The sequence below is a fragment of the Lepisosteus oculatus genome, chromosome 15, assembly GCF_040954835.1.
Source record: "Lepisosteus oculatus isolate fLepOcu1 chromosome 15, fLepOcu1.hap2, whole genome shotgun sequence".
NCBI classification, from domain to species: Eukaryota; Metazoa; Chordata; class Actinopteri; order Semionotiformes; family Lepisosteidae; genus Lepisosteus; species Lepisosteus oculatus.
Window position 1 is genome coordinate 25,114,283 of NC_090710.1, and position 22,509 is coordinate 25,136,791.

General features: G+C 33.8%; 1 protein-coding gene across 3 annotated transcripts in view; it reads left to right on the plus strand.

Annotated features, from left to right (window-relative positions):
• myo16 (myosin XVI) overlaps positions 1 to 22,509 on the plus strand; it is a 154,578-nt gene that overhangs the window by 31,283 nt on the left and 100,786 nt on the right. For all 3 annotated transcript variants that reach the window (XM_015364436.2, XM_015364435.2, XM_006639256.3), the window contains exons 3-7: positions 4,884 to 4,954; positions 6,540 to 6,683; positions 15,343 to 15,451; positions 19,600 to 19,724; positions 19,998 to 20,123. In XM_015364436.2, coding sequence (XP_015219922.2) covers positions 4,884 to 4,954; positions 6,540 to 6,683; positions 15,343 to 15,451; positions 19,600 to 19,724; positions 19,998 to 20,123 — 575 coding nt within the window. The remainder of the gene's footprint in view (positions 1 to 4,883; positions 4,955 to 6,539; positions 6,684 to 15,342; positions 15,452 to 19,599; positions 19,725 to 19,997; positions 20,124 to 22,509) is intronic.

Sequence of the window (22,509 nt, forward strand, 5' to 3'; positions counted from 1 at the left end):
AGCTACCAGTCTCAACCCTAAGTCTGTAATACAATTAGACAGTAATATGCATATCATATGCATATATGGAATCACTATATACATTTAATACTATCCAGAAGCCAGAAATTATGTTCTGCAAACATTTTTGGAATTAACTTCCATCAATCATGATTTGGTTAGTCACAGTTTTGGTACATTGGTGAACAGAATCTATTAGGGTCTTTTGCCTGTGCATTAAACAAAATAAATTGACTTTACAATCATTTAGAGACCAATGTACCATTATATGCAAATCAAGCAGCCCCTTGTACTGCAGAGTTTACAGCAACATCTGGATGGAGATAATAACCAGAACCATGATCAGCATCAAACAGGTCCCATGAATGTTGTTATATAAAATTATTTGTGGGAATAAGCCCCAAATCATTTTAGATACTTCTTTTTAAGCATAATAGTTTCAGATATTGTGCCTTCAAAGAAGAATGAAGAGGCACACTTTTTTAAAGCATAAGTGTCTGAAGAGCTTTCTCTGCAATCAATCCAGTATTACAGAGATTCAGTCTTGTTAAGTAAAGATATATATATATAGTAATGCTGTTCAGTAGATCAACATGTTCAGGGAAGTAAATATGGCATTAAAAAAGAGTGATATTAATTCAACTCTCATCCTCTGAACCAAATATTATATATATATACATTTTTCAGGGACATGTTGGTAGAACAAACTGTAGTAATTTGAAATTAGCTTCCGAGATCTATCTCTGATTTCGGCATTTTAACTAATCACATGTTCTGCAACATTTATCATTTTGGCAGCAAATAACAGGAAGTCAATTGATGCCTGTGAGGAAAGACTATAGATCTATTGCAAGCCTAATGCAAACACAGCTTGAATGCCAGGCTATTTGGCTCAGTCCCCTGTTATCTGCAGTAGCAGTGTCACAATGGGCACAATATTGCCTTCATTTTGTAAAGAGTCATTATGATGAGATGCACAGATGGTGCCATCCTTATCCTCTACCTCTATCTCTCTTGCAGAGCAGAAAAACAATTTTATCCTTGATGTGTTTGAGGAACCAGTGAAATACTTGAGGCTGGTCTAAATATTGAATATGTTCCTTACAAAAGTATATATTTTATATAAAAATGCATAACTTTTCAGTGATCCCAATATTTGAACTTCTAAACATGCTGAATGTCTTAAAACTAAAGAATATATCTCTTAAAGTTTTCTGCATAGGCTGTTTTTCAATCATTTGTAGTAATAATGTTTCATAAAATTTGAATAAAATGTATTTCTTCCTTCATATGCAGTAAAAACCAAGATATTTTGACAGCACTCCAAACTCACTGCTGACACTATAATCAAAACCACTGCATATAGGCTTGAGAGTTGAGGTCACTGTTAATTGTTGTCAGCAGGATGAAAGTTTCCATATTATGATGCAATGATGTAGTACATTTTGTGCATTGCAAAGTCACAGATCACACAAACACCCATGAAGTGGTTAAATAATTTACATATGTATTAAGTTCTCCATATGTCATGGAATCCTTCAGGCTTCAAATTAATTGCTATGCTGTAAAGTACATACAAAGCTCACCCAACTCATTCACAAGCACTTAAGTCTTTTCAAGATGAATAACATCCCTGAGAGAAGACAGAGACAATGTTTTAGACATTTCATGGCATGCACTGTTCTTGATTACATTTATACTCAGGGTGACTCTTTGTTTGGAGAAGAACAACAGATATGCAAGTTCTAACATCTAGGTTCCAGCATATACAATTAAGTTATATAACAATAATAAAACAGTTGCCTAGTTATAAAATTGTACTTAGTTATGTAGATTCCTCGTATTTCTAATATGTATTGATCTTCTGAAGGCCAAGGAAAGACATTATATGATAATATAAAATATTTCAGTACAAACTGAGTATTGTCTTTTATGTTTTCGTATTCTTTCCAAAACTCTATTAACATCGTTTTTAAATTAAAAAATGGTGTCTTACTTGATTACGTGTGACATAAAAAAGACAAAAGAATAAATGGCTCCATTTAGCAACTTGTTTCTATTCACCATTCCCATGCTTTAAGGAATACAGTACCAGTATAGATGTTATGCCAAATAAACACTGCATTGTTTTGTACTGAGATACTAAGATTTATTTTCAAAACCTATTTTACTGCAATGAACTGAATTCAAATAATTGTTTTAAATGGCCAAAATAGGCCAGTTGTGTATTTTGCTGATAGAATTATAGATTCTTATAGTGAGAATTATTTGAATCCAATGTTGAAAATTCATTTTTTATCTAAAAGAGCATTGCTGATATTAAATGTGCATCTGGACGACATCTGTTCAAGATGTGGAACTATAATTTAACGTCTTAAATGCTGATATAGTGTGCAAGGTTTTCACCAACTGAGACATATTTTTTGAGTACCTTGCATCCTGGCTTGCATTTCATATTCTTGACTTTCTTAAAGAAATTGTTTTCAAAGATTAGAAATAGCTAAAGGCTTAAAATGAAATGATGTTTTCATTGTGGTTAATAACTAGTAGAGAATCTTGTTTAATAGTCTCTTGAAAGAAGCCTGAAAGAAGAGTATTAGCTTAAACAAGTGACTGGATAGGTTGTTCCCAACTTCATAGAACTGTGTATAAAAAGTGAGTTTTGTAAGCTAAAAATGCTCTTCATTATACTTTTAACTAATTTCCTCTAGTTTGTGTTTCTCATGATTCTTAATAGGTCCACTGTATTGTCAATGCTTTTACAAATTTTAAATACAAGAATCAGGTCCTCTTGAAATGTTTAGTCTTTTAAAGAGACAGCAGTCATTTCTTTCAACTTATTAGCGTCGAACATGAAGTCTGGTAATGTATCTGGTTGCTGTTCTCTGGACCAGTTCCAGAGCAGAAATATCATGTTAGTGGATTCACTTGGGGGTGGATTATGTTTTCTGAGGGATTTTGTATAAGCATGTCTCAATCAAAAAAAAAGTGTCCAAAACTCTTTATGTTGATCAATCAAGTCCAGATCCTTTCCCCCTTTTTGTTTCTTGTATTATCCAGCCCATTTTTCCTTAAATATATTTGTGGTCATCAATGAGATCATCCTCCAAAATGAGAGTTTGCCAGGAAAAGAAATCCATCTTCTTCAAGTCTTTTGATACTCCTAACACCATTCTTGTCTCTCTCTTTGCAAACAGTTAAAAATAAATGCTTTATAATTCTGGGACTTCTGTCTTTATAACATTTAAACTAACTTTTAATATCTCAATTTCCTTTACTTTAAAATTGGGGTTAGTGTAGCATACAATATATCACAGCACACAATATTACAATCACCATTCCCTAATAGTTCTTTCAACTCTGTGTTCTTCACTCTATGTTGATTGTTGGAAAAGACCAATAGATATATACCTTGTTGTTGCAAGGGATATTATTACACTTAGATTAAATGTCAAAGGTTCCTGATAATATTCATGTTGCCTCTTCCAGAAAATAACCCAGGAAACTGAGCTTTAGTTTATGACTGACTCAGGACTAAGAGAGAGTATTCTGCCCAAGATCATCGGCACAACAGCCATCTATGATTGTGCCTGATCAACAGAATTAATACAGTTGGACCTTTCTGTCGACAGCCTGAATATAAAAGCATATTAAGCAATAGCGCAATAACTCAAGATGAAGTGAATTTCTTCCCACCCATCTAACTCAGCTGGACTAAAGTCAGACCTTATGCAGGAACTGTTGGAAAGCCATACTCACTGCAACACAAGCCAGAAATTCCTTCCCTGAGATTCATCTTCAGCACAAAGTCAAGCAAAGCTCTTCCTGCAGCATCATGGGATGTCCTTGGCACAGAGCCGCCTGAAGGAGATTGGACACAGCTGTGACAACCCAGGCCAGCTTGTCTCTCAGCGCGGATTTTCAAACCTACTCACAGAATGCATCGGCCAGCGTTCTCAGATGACTGAAACATGGATAATGAATTTATGAATCTTGATAATTAAACTGTCCAAACACATTTGAGTACTGTCATAATTTGTGACAGAAGCTAAGCCTCTCTTCAAGAACATGAGTATTAATATCTTATATGAGAGAGATTTAACTGATGAGGTAGACCATAACTAATGTTATAGACATATTAACCTTGATGTTGTTAATGTCGTAATCCCCAAGTGAAAGATCAGTCATTTGTATCAAGGCAGAACAATTCACATACTGTATATTCCATTACTCTTGCTGGTTTACTATGTATATTCTGTTATTGTATTAATAAATACCATATGATTGATTTTCTAACTGCCATTAAAGCACCCTCCCAATTGATTGTCAAGATTTCTTATTCTTCCACTAAAATCAACCTTCACATCACTATATTCTTCTTGTAGGAATATAATATTTGTATTTTGTTGTTGGCTATTATGTTTTTTAACAATGAGCTTCTTAATATTTTATTGTTGCTTCATTTCTGGAAATAATTAAAATAAATAAAATAACATTTAATCAGCAGCAAAAGGGTTTATTAAAGTTCTTAGAAAATATAATCTTGAAAAACTTTTACATGATATCAGTTTCAGTCATCAAGGCTGATCAGTTGAATAATACTTTTGTTTGGCGTTCCCTAGAAACATGTGGGACATTCTATTTTTATATTTTTGCTGCAGTTTGTAGCGCAGAAATGCAAACTAAAATTGTAATTATTAACAATTATCAAGACTCCCATACTGTACGTTATAATAATTATGCTTACAAAAGCTGTCACACTTTGTAACTATGTTTAGTTCCTTAGAGGCTTCCCATTAAAGCTTTTTAATGCAACAATTAAGACTCTAGGAAATAAGAAGCATGAAGGCTGTTTCTGCACTAAGTCGTCTTTGATCTTTCAGTCCTAAGGCTTCTGAAGGATGGCGCTGACCCCAATACAGTCATTACTTCTGGAGGATCCCTGCTTCATCTGGTAAGGGTTTATAGGTTTTTCCTTGGTATTTTAATTTGAAATTTGAAGTTAAGCTTTCTGCAGTATGAATCTGTAAAGGGGCAGCATGTTTAAATAAAACATCTGCCACAGAGTATTTTTTATCAGTTTTTAGTTATCTCCTTAACAAAGGAAAGCCTGACTGTATACTGTATGTTTTTTCCACTTTCAATGTGTAGCTGCTTAATTCCATTCTTTGTTGTAAACAGAGCATTTTTAATGGCATTGCTACCACATTCTGTTTTATCTCAAAAGTAATTCTCGGGACTTCAAAATAGCCTTTGAAACCTAATGTTGTACATTAGACAGAAATTGATTAAATAAAGATATTACCCTACTTACCAAACTGCAATTTCAAAAATAACTCATTGACGCTTTCCATTGGGTACATTCAAGAAGCCTCACAGTTGGCTAATTATTATTATTGTTATTATTATTATTAAAACTTAACTTGAGATGTGTATATTTGACCCAATGGGTGAGTTTTAAAAGGATGAACACCAACAAATGCCTTTGTTGGTGTTCATCCTCACATTAAGTCTTTACAAATGGTTTCATTTTTGCTTAACATGTTAATAAGTTCTGTGATAAAAATAAGGAAAGAAAATGTTTTTGAAAAAGCAATATAAAAACAACATCTGCAACCGATCTTCGTTTACATTCTTTATAAAACATTTAACCACTTTAAAAATCACCAGGGAGCACTCATGTACTCCCACCACCATCACCCATTGCTGGAAGAGAAACAGACAGTGAGCAACAGTGTAGCACAGAATGGCAGAGATTTAGTATATATAGACTTTTTCTGTGTTCAGTCTGTGAAGCAACTATCACATAAGCAGCATTATTTGGCAATCATTAGTACTAAATGCTTTTGTTCAGCTTTTCCAACAAGTATTCGATTGATTTAAAATCTGACAATACAGTGAACCACTGCATGACATTGATCACATATTGAAGTGGAAAGATTCAATCTTTACCATTCGGGAATGGGAATCATTTTTAGAAAACAGCTCGCATCGATATTTGTGCTACTGTAATAATAGTTGAAGAAGTCTCATAAGTACAGTATTTTCAGCATAAAAATATTATGTTTCCCCATACCATTTTTTTCTTGAAGTCAAGTAAATGGTAATTAATAATTTTCATGATTAATGTGAAGTATAATGACCTACACGTTTTAATACGGTGCACGTTCTTCTGTGAATGACTTTCAATTTGAAAATATTGTGTCTCAGAAGTAATTGCAATTAAAAACAGCCAGCAGAAGGATTAAGACTTTTCCCAGCTGCAGATGCAAAATGAATTCTCATAAAGTGTATTGAAAGTGATGTATCACTTGCAAGCTGTTTACTTGCCATATTTACTGCGCACACTGTGCAATAAAAAACTGGAAAAAAAATCTTTAATCAGAATATTAAAATGTCTTATGTGGGAATGTTATTATAGCTGTGTATCACGTATGGAAATGCAAATTGTGTGTGCATGTTATCAGTGCCTTATTGTTTGTTATTGCTGACACTGCTACCTTTCTGTCACTGGCTAAAGCAGACCTTTCTTCCCCTAGTGTGCCCGCTATGACAATGCCTTTGCCGCAGAGATTCTAATTGAGAAGGGAATGAACGTCAACCAGCAGGATGAGGATTTCTGGACACCCCTCCATGTGGCTTGTGCTTGTGACAATACTGACATTGCTCTCCTCCTTCTATTGGTAAGCTGACTCCCACCTATGAAAATCAACAACAAAAGTAAACGGGTCAAGCCTTATCTCCAGTTATGATTTAATTGAATCCCTAATCCAGCAGGTTAATCAATACAAATCTAAACCCTTATCTTCTTCCATTTGTCCTAGGAAAAAAATTGGCACATTGACATCTCAATTTGCTTTTTGTTCCATTTTGAATTCATCTCTCCCTGCTGTAATGCTGATGCCACAGTTTCAGAGTGCTGTGTCATGACACATTATGCAGTCATTTTTTTAGGTGTATATTCTGTGCATGGTGAAATTTTATAGCGGTCAAAGTGTTTTTTCTGGCGCAGATGTGGCTGCTCATCTTGTGATGCAGTATGCTTTCTTTCATGGGATAAGACTGTTGGAGAGTGATTAGATGAAATTCTGGAAAATATGTTCAACCAACCACATCAAAAAACATCCAATCCATTCAGACGTCTAAAAAAGTTTCAAAAGGGGTTTTGTCAGTGCCAACATGAAATGGTTGCAAACCCGCCAAAGCACAGTCTCTGTTTTGTGTTAGTGTTGTAAACAGTATTGCTGCTCATGGTCATATCCTGGTAGTGCATAGTAGGCACCCTTGAGTATTAGTTCATAAGGGCTATGTACAGTACTACCCTGACACATGTGTTATCTGGTTTTGCTGCATGATCTGTTTGTTTACACCTTATTTGTCAACTATTTGCTTCTATAGCATCTGGAATGATTTTTTATTTAAAAAAAAACTTTTTTCTAAGTTTTCTAAGAAATGTAAAAGACAAAGAGATCAGTGTACTGTAATGCAGGCACAAAAATAATAAAACAAAAATGTATTAGGCAACCAAAAAGAAGAAGTAAAATGAGGAGGCTATCAGTAATACTGTATCCCCCAGTATTGATTGTAATTTATGTAACACTAATTAGTTGGCACATGTTTTCATAACTATTCAAAGTGTCAGTGTGCCAAATTCAATTCTAAACATAAGAACAAAAGCAAATGTAGTAGGGTGTAAAATAGAAACAGAAGTGAAACATACATACTGTACTACTCCATTAGGTCTGGTCCAGATGCTAGATCCAATTATTATAAAAATCATTAAAAAACAGGCTATTTCTATGTTATAGAAATAGATATTAGACAACATAAAAACTACCTTTATATAATACCGTACTGTAAACGGTAATTAATCTATCTAGAAAACTACTTCTTTCCTGAGAAATCGTTTAATCAAGGTGCTTATTTAAATTTAATGGAGTAATTAAAGAACAATTCTCATAAAAACAACTGAAAGGGAAATTAAAAGCTTGCAAGTACAGTTATGCTCAGAAACCTATATGTATTTACCCAGCTGTATTCATTAGAAAATGAGTGAATTACTGCATGGGGTTGGTATGAATCAGAAAAACAAAAACCAATATGCTCCTTCACCTTATGATATATGTACCTATTTTTCTTCATATGAGAACAAAGTCAGTGCAAATGGTGCATCAGGGCATAATTACTTAGGATGCCAGGTCCAGGCTTGCTAAAAACAAGAGTTTAGGTACAAAGGAAATGTTTTCCCAGGCCTGTTATGACTACCACCATTAGATTCATTTAGCACACAATAATTTATAGTGCATTGTTGAAACTGGCTCCTCATTCTGTCTGAGGCTTGCAGTCAGGGGTAACTCATTCTTCCCCTGTTCCAGCTGGCAGATTGACCATATCCTCATTCTGGAGTTTCTATTTGATGCCATGCCAAGGGTGAGCTTTCTTCATTTGAATGCTGATTAGCGATGTCGTACAGCCTTTTTTTTTCTTTACATTTAGAGATAGGTTAGTGGGTTATTCCTTGAGGGGGAGAGTAGTGATGGCAGATCCTTGGCTGTTGACAGCAAAGCTGGCAGATGATCAGAAACAGAGACTGGAAAAACCATGTTATACTGTAGCTCTGTGTGGACTGATAGCCAGTTCTCCCTGGAAACATTAAAGACTTGACTTTTTGGGAACACACCAGGCCGTGGTATGCCCAGGAGGTGGTCAAATTGTAACCCTAAAGGGGCTCAGGTGACTTGGAAAAATCAATTACAGGAACAATACTGGATTGGAATAACAACATAAATTAAACTTTGTGACTCACAAGCAGTCACATGGGTTGAGAGGAGAAAAAAACACAAGTTTTTCCAATGTTTCATAGAAGTGACAATACCATTTTGAACATTAAGAATAAGTAGAGTACTTTTATGTTTTTTATGTTTTTCTTGATTTTAATAAGGATTGAAATTCTACGGTATTTCAATTAATATAAATTGAAATTCAATTAAATACAAAGGTTTTGTATTTAATGCTCATTTTAATTTTTTTCAATGTTATTGCTTATATATGTATATTATGACAGAAACCAAAGAGTACAGATAAGGCTGAAACACTGAAACTGGGGTGATGCAGCTAATAGTGTACCTCATGGAACTGTATTACGACCATTGCCGTTCTTTACTTGTGTCAATTTATTCGATTTTTAGATAGAAAGCATTCACAACTGACCATGCACATGAGAGGTGGCATTCAATATATGCAAGTATAGGGTGTTCCATACAGTTAGTAACAGATTTAAAACAAAGCATTCATATAATGTTGAGAAACACTGAGTTTAAAAAGCTTCTTATGAAAAAAGGCATGTTGACATATTATTTAATATTATTTTCTGGACAGCAGTGAAAATGCAAACAGAATGTTAGGATATATATTATATTTACAACCACATAATTTATGAGAATAATAAGATTATTTAGTTACATTACAATTATACAACACATTATATGAACATTTGAAACATACTGTAAATTTGATACTAGGTAAACCAAACTGTTAACCAAAAGAGAATGCCATAGACCCCATATAGATTGATCAAAAGTACCAGACACAGAAATGAGTCAGAAACATGCAACAATGAATTTAGCAATTTCAAAAATATTTTGAAAACCAGTGTTCTTTCAAACCCATGAAATATCCCTGGTTGCAGCTGCAGTTCTTTAACATAAATACAATGTCTGCCTTTGCATTTCCAAACACTGCAAGCATTCCTTAAATGCCTGAATGCCTGCCATTTGTGCATTGGATCAATCCTTAAAGGGGAACTGGAGTCCCAGTTTCTCAGATCTTATATTAAATCCTGGAAACCAAATACATTAATTGACAGTATTGCAAACATTACAAGTTCAGAACTAGGCACAAAATCATGAACTTTGTGTTCACTTACCATATGGTAAAGTACTGTATAGTAACCATGTTGCCACAGGCGAGAACGAAAGTTTGCTTAAATTGTAACGTGAAGCGGCCCTTCCTGCTCACTAATCACTGTAATAACTAATGTAATGTGATGTACAAGTGAATAAGTAAGAGTTGTGCTGCAGACATTTCACAGCAGAAATGTTCCAATGTGATCTGCACGCAGAGTTAACAAGTAAATAGTATTTGTTGGCAAAACCATCTCGAAGTCAAAAGTAATATTTCTATTGGATTTAAAGAGATTTTTTCACAAGCCTGCTTATGATATCTACCTCAAAACGTGGAGGCAGTCAAGGATTATGCTGAATGGTAGCTTTATTGAACTTCCAATGAACAGCTAACTGAATTAACCCCTGAAACCACGTAGCATAAACCCCCACATCCCCTTGGAAAGGGGAGGTACAACTAACGTTCAGTTCCATAGTACACCACACTGCTTCTTTACAATGTAATAGAGCCATTGCACCTCACCAAAAGTTTGAATCTCAGAATATGGTGCATTGCATTTCTGGAAATTTAATCTATTTTGTGATGTAAATTGGAGTTTTTCACGTTACTGTGTACATTTTACTTTCATTATGGTTTGAAATTCACTGATCAATGCCAATTCTTTCTAATCTTGAGATATAAAAATAGCTTTGCTGTTACCTTTTAAGCCTGGGAGTGGATCATTCAATAAGGTATTTACTGAATGTGTAGCATATAGGAAAAGGTGAATTTTTATCTTAATTACACTACAGAAAAGAAATATATATTATGTGTTGGCTCTGCTGCCAACATAAAGTTGTTTTTTTTGTCACTGAACCAGTGATATGATTAATTGTTTTGTTGTATAAGCCTGGAGTGCTTTATGAACTGTGGCTAATGTCAGTTGCAAAATTGGATATGTAACTATAGACTGTAGGCTAAGCCTGCTTGGTTAAGATTTGCAGCACATTTAATAATAAACAACACTTAAAACTGTCTGCATGTTTCTCTGTTAAATGGCTTTAGGGAAAATATTAATTTCCTTTAGAGTACTCTTTGATCCTGCTATTTTCTAGTGATCTTCAGTAAACAGAAATATGAATAACTGATTTTAGGTTGAAAATGCATAGAACATATAGAATGACATTTAAGTAAATATTTCAAAATAAAATTCATGGTTTTCTTAAAAAAAGATGGAAGTTAACAAACAATTCATGAAAGAAATACTGTACATGGGATGAATTACAGGATTTTAATCTTATATTCTAAACATATTCTAAGACTAAAGAGGATATAGTCCAATACAAACTCAGCATTTTCATAATAACATTTGAAATACAATTATATAATTTAAACATGTAGACAGAAATTGAACAAAAGCAAAAATATGTAAATAAAGTCACAAACAAAAGTATGTGGCCAGCTAAATCCATCTGGAGATAAATATGGATTCATCTATTGCAACTGTGTCATTGAATATACATGAACATATACCTTTGTATGAAAACACCTATATATTATATAATATTATAATTATATGTGGTTTTTATCAGTGTCCTAAGTCCTCATATGCGTTTATCTACAATGGCAAAAACAATTTACAGAGAACTCATAAAAGACGTCTTAGATAATCACAAGTCCTCCAAAAGACACATAAGACACTGGCAAGTGGGCATATTTAAAATAGCAGAATTGCCAGATGTTCTTGTTGACACACCCAAAGACCTATATCATGAGCTTATTTATTTTGTTTTTTACACAGCTACAGTTGCTTTTTATCAAAGATGGTTCCCATAGATAGATATTGTTATGAAGTGATGAGCTTTGCTTCTTCTGTTTTCAGTTTTTGATCTCATTCACCATTTTATAACAATAGATTCTAGAATAAAATGACTTGGAAAAGCATAATGTTCAGTGACTCGACCAGAAAACAAGATAAAGCACACTGCATTTGATTGCATAAGGAAAGGATACCTGCATTCACTGGAAAGTCGAGTACTGAAAATAAATTAATTTCTGTGGCTGAACATTAACATTTCTAGAATAAAACAAAGGTACTTTGAATTATTTAAAGCAGAGAGAGGTATAATAATGTATGAAATACACTTTTAAGGCAGTTGGGGAAAGAAGTATTATCTAAGCACACCATGAATATTTTGGTAGCTCTTCCTGAATGAGGCAAAAAGACACTATTTAAAAACACTACACTACATGAATAAATAACCTGCATAAAAACATCAAAATAAATGTAATATAAAGTTACCATAATTACTTATAATAAGCTGTCTCTGCAGAGTTTTGGAGTCCTACTCTTAGGTTTTGGTTAAAAGTCTCCTTATGAACCATTAATAACTATGTACTTCTAAATTTCATTTGAACGTTTTGTTGTAAAGGAACACAGTTTATTACACTATATTGTATAGTGTACAGGGGAAGCCTTTTGGTAATGTTAAATTTAGCAGTTATGCCTGACATGTTTTCCAAATGCAAATTTGATGGAAACTCATCCATTCAAACACAGAGGAAAAATGACATCACTTAACAATTGTAAATTTTACCAAGGAGAATTTTGGAATGAAGGATATGCAAGGCATTCCACAATGCTTTGGGGCTGTGGTTGATGCATACTAATTTAAGCAAAGATGCCCTGTGTTTCTTAATCATTATATAGTAATTTATTGTCTGCTCTTAATGTATGTGATTGGCAAGATCTTTCAAGACTTGGCTGTCAAGGACATACTTAAGGATATTCTGCACTGCCACATCCTTATCTTAAAAGCTTAGTGCCAACATTTTTTTAAGATCCAAATCCTTTTCTTGCTGACAGGGAGGGTATGAGAATCCCTGATGGATGAGCAAGCACTGAGAGGGCTACATTGTTTCTGAATCACCAATGCTAATTCTCTTATCTCTCTACTACATGGCTGTAATGGACTGTTTTTCAGAGAGAATTTGTGATTTTGAGCTCGAAATTTGTCGTGCCAGAGCTGGATTAGCTCATTTAGAACTGTGCACACAGAGTGCACCCTGAGGGATAAAGAAGACTTAGTGTAGTATTAATCCAGCATCATTTTACCTGTTCATTTGTTCTGAGGTCACTTAATATGAATAAAGCTATTGTATTTTACAGTTTTATTTTACCCTTTTAAAATGTTTTATTAAGGTTAAGATTTTTATTTTTTATTAAAACTCAATTATTTGATCCCACAGACAGACAATCATTCTTTTGCAAGTTTTTTTTTCAAGCTAATCCTCCAGTTTTCTAGTGAGTGTTAGAAGTAGGGTCAATTAAGCAATTATGGGCAAATTATGCAATTAAACTGGAAAGGTCAAGGTTACCTTCCCTTGGTATTTACAAAGTGCCATATTGAAAAGTTTAATTGCAATGGTATGTATATAGTTTATTTTAATGTACTTACAGTATTACTGTATCTGTTACTATTTCGAGATCCTATCAAATAATCTATATTTGCCTGAGAAAAAAACAGGTAAAAAATAGCGTACATTTGAGAAATACTATTCAAATATCATTCAGGGGATTATTAGGGTATAATCATGTTCTGCTAAAGCTTCTCTGTTACCTTTAGGCACAAGATTTTTATAATGGAACAAATAATGGGTTTATTCCACGCTGAAAAGAGAAGAAAGAAAACACAACCTTTTGGCAGTGGAGCCTTCTTCAGTTCCTCATACATGAAGAAGGCTCCACAGCCGAAACGTTGTGTTTCCTCTCTTCTCTTTTCAGCATGGAATAAACCTTTTACTTATTCCTTTGCAGCCTACGCATGCTGACGCAGCTACCCACCTGAACTACTGTACTTCAACAATGTTTTTATAATGACATACTATAGTGACATACTTTAGTATGATGAAGCTTTAGAGTATTTTATTTATTCCTATATATTTTCAGAGTAAGTGTTCATTATTCATAAATAAATTGGGCATTCCTTTATTCAAATTGGAGATTCTATTGGTCCAGAGAAAGCACCAGGCAGTGCAAACAACAGGTAACATGGCCATGTACACTGCAGATACTGTATGTCCATTTAAACCCTATAAAAATATAATACTTGCTTTTACTAATTTGCTAAATTGATTGTTAAACTTTTTAAATGCAATTATCTGTATCATTATAATTAGTTAAATAATTATATCTGTATAATTAATTAAATATTATTTGGTATTTGACTGTGGCAATGTGATATACTATAGGAAATATAAAGTAAATAGAGAGTAGCAAATAATGTAACCCAAGACGTGACACTACACACTGAAGTGAAAGATTTAGGGACAATGATATTAGGTTATAATATAATATTACTATGTTATGTTGTATACAATTAGCAATTGCAAATTATTTTCACCTACTGTAAATTTGTGGGTGCTATGTATGTTTCACATAGAAACTTTATCTCAACATTCTGGACATTCTCTATTCAGCTCTACTTGACAAATTGTGGAAAAAATGAAATTCATAAGAAGAACAAGCATTGGTGCATACTGTATATCATTAGGCTGTTTTTTTTTCCGTGAGGAATGATTTAACTGCTACATTGAGTTATAGGTTTGTTTAACCTATTCTTGCATGACGTTAGAATATGAGGCTGTGTTTTCTGTCATAAACCAAGATTAATGCACTTCAAAAATAAACACAGAGGAAGGGCTAACAAACAAATAAACGAAGATTAACGGAACTGCTTCAGTAAACTGTGGTTTTGAGTTGCACTTGATGAAATTATACTTCCGTAAAATTAGGATCTAAAACATACATGATTTTCACACTAATTATTTGAAGAAACAAAGTTTGTAACATAAAAATCATAGAAATATCCATAGTAAGTATTGTTCAGTTTGCAGGCTCTCGCAGAATATGTCTGAGTGCATAATCAAGGTGCTCTGATTTCCTCTAAGACGTGTTATTGAAGTTATTTGGTGTCTCTGCCCCAGTGGGTGCAGATAGATTTGCTGCCAAGGTTGTAGTCCCATTTTGTGCCCTATGCTTCTGGAACACTTCTTGGTTGCCACAACTCTCAACAGCTATAACCATTTTGAAAAGTTGAAATATGTTATCATTTCTGCTTGACGGAAATAATCATCACAATCATACTGTGTGTTTCTACATTGAATTAAGTGTTCCTTTACAAATTGGAAAAAATATATTAATATTCATCTCCATATCTACACATGACAAGATCTGTGTTACATTCTGAGTCTTGGCTAGGAAAAGTTAACGTGTTAATAGGCTATGAAAACGTTGCTTCTTATACTGTATATTGGTACTAAATTACACTGACCATGTTAATGTTTCAGAAACTCACCAAAAAATGCACCCCATTATTTGTTACAGTAGATATTCTCTTATATTACTTGCTGTTTAGTATATCCTTTCCTTATTTCTGATTTTCCTTGTATATTTCTTAGGCTGGGGCCAACGTGCTGTTGCAAGATGTAAACGGAAACCTTCCCCTAGATTATGCAATGGAAGGAACAGAGACAAGCTACGTTCTTCTGCGGCATCTTGAAGAGAATGGTAAAAGTCCCAAAAAACCAACAAACATCTTTTAGGTTTTTAAAAATTAAAACAAAATGTTACACAATGTGATAGCATAGAAAATAATAACATAATATTCACAAAGTCTCTTTGGAAAAATGATAGTTTATAGTTCTAACTACAGGCTTATAAAATAACTTTAAAAAACGTTACTGCAGTAGCTAATTAACAGTTAAGTCAATTATGTAACCTAGAATCCCAGAGTTTTTAACCCATGGACCAGAAAATTAGAGAATCCTACAGTCCTTTGTGTCACGTAGAACCAGGCTATGAGAGGTTGGACCCAGTGTGAAGCACTTCAGGTATCTGTGGTTCTGTGCCGAAACGGAAGGCAAAGAAATGGTCGTGGACAAAAGCTAGGAAGGTTCCGAGAGCAAAAGGCACAAGATGGGAGGCAAAGTCGTAGTCGAGGACGGGTGCTTGGGTCAAAACCCAGGAACCCAGGTTATCTGTGAATATGAGCTGTTTTATAAAATTATTATTATTATTCATCCACAAAACATTTAATTGCAATTATATTTAATATGACCTCTGGCACTGTGAAAACTATTTAGTTTAAGTTTTCACATTTTATGAAATGAAACGTTTTGTTAAATTTGAAACTTTGGAAACTTACAGCATTATATCTGTAGAACATCTGCCATCTGGAGGATGTTTGGTTCTTGTTTAACTACAATAATTTGATACTTAACTAGTTTAGCTTATAATGCTCATTAAATAAATTAGACATTCAGATTGATTATGTGGATTGATGAAGTGTATTAAACAAAGATGGTCAATTTCCAGTAAAAGAGGAATTATTATGTAATAGATTTTAATAACTATATGAGAACTATATACTGTATATAGCAAATCATCATAACTTATAATTATATCATGAGTTGTAACTTATGATAATTAAAATATTTTCAAGACACATGTAATTTACTAACATTAGCATTTCTTTTACACGATTGCTTCAATGGATTCAATGGAACAACACTGAGGGTTCATTTAATCTGTTAAGTCTGTATGAGAAATATCTTCACTCAGATATAAAGCATTCCCCTGAATGTACCCAGAGACGGGGCTGGTGGCCCAGGAGTACAATTATTGGAATACAGTTAAGCATTTTATAAAACAGCTTAAAGACAATGAAACTAAGTGCAATTTATCTGCCTTGAAGCTGTGGGGTCCTTTCAAGAAAAAAAAAATGTACAGTATTTGACAGCATAAATTCACAGAGCTGAGATATAAAATGATAAATGTTGTCTTCAAACCACAGAGGGAGTATCATTTTAATAACATTTTATTTCCAGTACTGTATATGTGTATATATGTTAGGATCTATTGAGATGAAATTTGCTATGTTCAATGTATTTAATACAGTACAGAAAATGAAAAACTATAACCAAAGGCACAGGATTCAATGAATACTGTAACATTATATTCATAACATTTACTGATTAAAAAAATAAAAGCATTGCTACATTAATCTTACTGCTAAGATGTCTTAGGGATAAATCATGCAATTCTATTCAGTCATTTTTATTTTGGATAGGCTTGATAATCATTGAAGAATCACCTTCAGAATACTGTAGTCTGCAGTGTGATGTGGACTGATTGAGCACATATCCAATCATACTTGTTCCACATGGAATTACTTGATGGATAAGACAACCTTGCTTTTGACAGCTGTCACAGTACCATTGGTTTCCATCTAATCACTGGATTAAAAAGCGAAGCTTCTAGGCTTACATAGACTTACTAACCAGGTTTTAAATAAAAAAAATAAAATAAAAAAGCCTTCACTGATATGTATAAGCCTTTGAATTATTAATTTCCACATTTTTTTGCATTTTTAGACTTTCCAGGAATAGAGGCACATACTGATTTTAAGGAGTTTTAGGCTTCCAAGTAGTGGATGTCTAAAGTACATGTTAAGGTTTTTTATCCTATTTTTGGAACTGCTCATGTTCAAAGGCAAGACAACTGAGAAAACATACTAGGCAAGTGTACTGGGACAGATAAACCATCAGAAACCAAGAAACTTGAGATGTTATTCATTGGCCATTAACAAAGCTCTTTGACTCTAGTCTCTCAAGACAGAGACAATGCCCACTGGCTGGGAAATTGCTAATGTAGAGCCTATAAACATAAAAAGGGTAACAGAATGGAATGAAGTCATTATAGACCAATATGTCTTAATGCTATTACATTCAAGGTCACAAAAACAAACAATAAATAGAACAAAACTAGAGAACCTCTATTTGGCAATAGAATTGTAAATAATAGTCAATATGAATGTTAGGGCTTGCTGGTTAAGTTATTTTAAATGACTTACTCTGTTGGGTGAACTACTTATTTTCATAACTGACAGAATATCAACCATTAAAATGATCATCCTACCTAAAATCATTTATCAAATTATCTCTTTACAATTATTTTATTTATTTGATTCTATAACTGCTGGTAAAGTCCAAACGTAGTACTGTAGGTATCTATCCATTGGCAATACAATTGCAGTCTGATGAAATTGGGTTTCTGTGCAAATCAATATAGCCATCTGACTGCTCTCCTGTTCTGTTATGGGCTATACTGCAAACAAAACCTGTGTAAAACTTGTAACAAGCACATTATTTGTTTTGTATCCTGTGACTCTCGGTGTTGCCTGTGAGCCTTCAAAACTTCTAAAACTAGTTGCAGTTTTCTAGTTGTATTTATTTGTTCATTTGCTTACTTTTTTCAATGAACTAACATGTACTCATTTACCAATTTACTATTTTTGAAAGAGAAAAAAATCTTCAGCTTCTACAAAAGTGTACGGCTTTTAAAAAACTGAACAGTTATACATTTATAATTATTAAAGATGGTTATGGTTAGGGATAGGGGGCAGGCTATGAACAGTTCCATTGGATATCAAAATTGGAAATCTTGTTAACGTGGATGATCATAAGGATATGTTTGGACAACCATTTTTGTGTTTTGCTAGGATGGACCTGAACCTTTGTCATCCAGATATGCTTGATAGACTTGAAAGAGCTCATACTGTACTATCCTATTAGGATACAAAAATATTGAATTATCTGTACTTCCTTTTGAGGCTAACATCAACTTTGAAAGAGCTAAAGAGTTCAGTGGCAGTGGGAGAAAATGTTCCACAATATCCCAGTCATTCCACAAAGTTGGCCAGTATGGAAGACTGGCAAGAAAGAAGACATTACTGACAAAAACAGCAATAAAACATTAACTGTAAGTGATACTGTAAACATTTGGCAAAAGGTTTTGTGGTCAGACAAGGAAAGAAAATGAATGTTTGGGTCCAAATGCTATACAATATATTTGACAGAATAGAGCAGATTTCTCAGTTGACACAATCATTACAGTCAAGTATCAAGGAGGCAGCTCCAGTTTGAAGCATAAATGGATGGAGCAAAGAACAAGCAAATACAAGAGAAAACCTGTTTCAATTTGCTCATGTCTTAAAACTGGGAGAAAAAAAAATCATTTCACAGGACAATACTGTAAGCTGAAGTACAACCCCAAAGCTAAAGGAATAAGTAAATGTCCTTGAGTGGCCCACTCAAAGTTATGACATAAATCCTATTAAGACTTTGTAGAAAGACTTGAAAACTGCTGCCTATAAGCAATCTCCAAGCAACTTGAGAAGTGTTAATCTTACTGAACTTACTGAATTGTTATTCCCTTCAATTGAGAGATTTAGTAGCTGTAAAACCCTACAATGTTTGACTTGTAAACAGATAAATACAGTAGTAAGCATGATTGGGTCATACAGTATACTGTACTGTACCTGTATATAGAAGCATTCTCCAGACTCTCTCCACAGGGTTTTAGACATCATTTGTATCTCTATAGCAAAATAAATTTTACTATGTATTCCAGATTGTCTTGTTATGAAAAAATCTACCTGCTTCATTTTCAAAGTCTGAATCCATGTTCAGTAGTTTCCCTGGGCATGATTTGGTGTAGAAAATGACTCACTGATTAAATTTACATTAAATAGAGCATTCTTTCTGGGAGATTTATGAAAAGAAGAGCTTTGTTTGCAAAATCTGATCCACTCCTGTCAGGGCTGTGGTTATCTGTGGCTCAGACAGCCTGGATTGACAGAATGATCTTGGTTGCAGGTGTGGATGTCAGCTCCATGCAGCAAATGAAGGCACAGCGCCCTTTGGATATGTTGTCAGATGTCAAGCATTTAATAGCATCTGGGGGAAGTGTGAATCAGAGGAATGATGAAGGTGTCACACTGGTAAGAGAAGACCTTAATAATCTTTCTAGATTGGCGATAATTGTTTACAATGTCAAAGATGTTTCACTAGTGGTTAAGACTGCCCCGTGAAACCTCCTGCAGCAATGTCTCTTCCCCAGAATTCAAACTATGATCAAATATTTGACGATATTTCTTTAAAACAGCTGCATTGTTCTGTCTTTCGTATGATCAGAATGCCTATGCTGTCTGCTAAGGGCAACTGGTGTTTTAAGTAGTGTTATGATTATTCTTCTTCCACTTTTTAAATTACAGTTGCACATGGCCTGTGCTAGTGGCTACAAGGATGTGGTTTCCCTAATGCTAGAGAATGGGGCTGATCCTCAAGTGGCTGATAATAACTACTGGACACCTTTGCATCTTGCAGCAAAATATGGACAGGTAGATTTTGTTTTATATTCCATTCCCATGACTATAGAGTATATGCAATAGAAATTGTATAAAATTGAATAGTAGTTGTATAAAACACACCACATTTTTCTTGTGTAAAGACACCCATTTTGTAAGCTATGTTCATGATAAACTACCATGAGTAAATACGATAATTAAGTTTTTTTTTCTCTGTGTTTTATATCCGGGTGCATTTGTAGTGAGGTATGTTAAAGAAAAAAACATTATTTTCTTACAGTTTTTCTTAGTTAAATGTTTCTGTAGTAATAATGATAAAGTTATTTTTAATACTCAAAATTATGGTTCTACCATTTTTTGTAAGGTACTTTGCATTGCTACTATTGGCCAAGCAACACTAGGTAAAGATATGAGAAGTCAGCTAAAAGTACTTTTACAGTAAATACAAAACAGATTCACTATTTTCAGTAACTTGGAAAAAACTGCCATTAATTCTATTTCACTGTGCTTAAAATATCAGATATTGTCATTTTAAATGAAGAAGCTAAACAGATCTATAGGCAGTATTTTGTAAAAATGAAAATACTCTCTATTTAATTCTTTTAAAGATAAAATACAGATAAATGGATCCAAAAGCTGTGATGATATTTTATTGGTTTTAAAACTATTGTACTGAGGGACATGCTTTGTTAAGTTGTAAGTAGTGTGCAAGAAATATCAGTTTGAGGTTACATTCAATTTACAACATGGGGGCAGAGAAGTAAATCCTGAATCTTAAATAAAATGATTAAATAATGTTTTTTTCATAATCATATATGATTTCATAGATATCTACGAAGTACATGAGAATTTATTTTTTCCCCTGCCTTTTAAAAGGAAAGTCTACAAACCAGTTGTTGTCTCTTGGTTATTGTTTTATTCCAAAATATAAATGTAAAATCAACTTGTATCTGTCTTCATGTTTTGGTGAAATCTAAAAATTGTACATGTTAATGAAGTGATCACATCTTGTTTGTGCCATATATCTTTAATACTTAATGCCTAGTTCATGTGATGGAAAGTGTTCCAAAAAAAACAGTAAAATGTAACAGTAAAAAGAGTAGTAGTAGTAGTATAGAAATAGAAATATTTTGTTTTTGAAGTAATTGTTTGGGGCATTCTCAACTATAAAGGTCATCACTATAAATATGCAGAAATAATTTACGGTCAAATATTTATTACCAGCACACAGTATCACTTTATGTTTGCTTCAAAAGCCATTATAACTGCTCTAGTTCACATTGAGACAATAAATGCAATAAAATATAGACTCCATTTTAAGCCAACAAGCAAAATATTGCTAAGAAACATAGACCATCTTTAGTGTGCCACATGATGCCTTGGATTTTCAGTTGAACTGCATGCTTCTGTGTATTTGTATTTAAAATAGGATGCTGTCTGGCACAGCTTGTAATCCTCTCAGACAAATTCCATTCAATGGGAGAGTTATCACTGCAACTCAGAATAACTTTTAGCATGGCAAAATGCCAAGTCACTCATATAAAGTATTTCTGCAGCTAAGAGACTGAGGACAACAATGTTATATGAGATTCTCGTTCGTGGTCTATTTAGTAACTGAAACATACTTTAAATGCAAATTATATCAGTGCTAGTTTCCGTACCAATATGGTTGCTGGTCTCAGAGATATGGACCGAAACAACTACGGTACATCCCCAAACATATTTATCTGTTGTATAAAATCTGTGTTTATAAATGTAGAGTGTTAATATAACTACAGGTGTAACTACTGTGAAAACCTTCTGGTCATTGTGCTATAAAGGGGATGTTTAAAATAGGAACAAATCAGGGAAAGCAGACACAGAAACACAGCTGTAATGTACGAACCAATACAGTTTATTCATAGTGCAAGGGTAAACAAATCGAACCAAAAACCAAAGCATAAGATGACTTTCTTTAGTCCCTGTCTACGATGGACAGCTAAGCAAAACAACCTCCTCAAGACTCCTTAAAAAATAAAACTCATTCCAAACTATGTTTGTTTCTTATTTCCAGTAATGCAAAAATGTCTCACAGCCACTCAGCTGGCTTATGGATTTGTCTAATGGTCAGACTGATTTTGGAAACCTGCTGTGCCTATCCCACTATACGTAAAACTCTCCTCTCCGTCAAACAATGCTCTCCAAAATCATAAAGGGATTAAGCAGGTTTGTGATATTAGCAGGCTAAAAACAAGAAATTCTCTCCTAACTTGTGAAAAGCTCACATCTAAAGGAAATGAAACATTACAAAATCATCCTTGGGTATTTTTTTTGCCACTGCCTGGAGAGTGCTGCAGTATGGATCTAGACAATGCTAGTGCCAAGGTAGTACTTGGAGAAGGAGGAGGAATTTTGAATGGGAGAGTCTAACAACACTCAG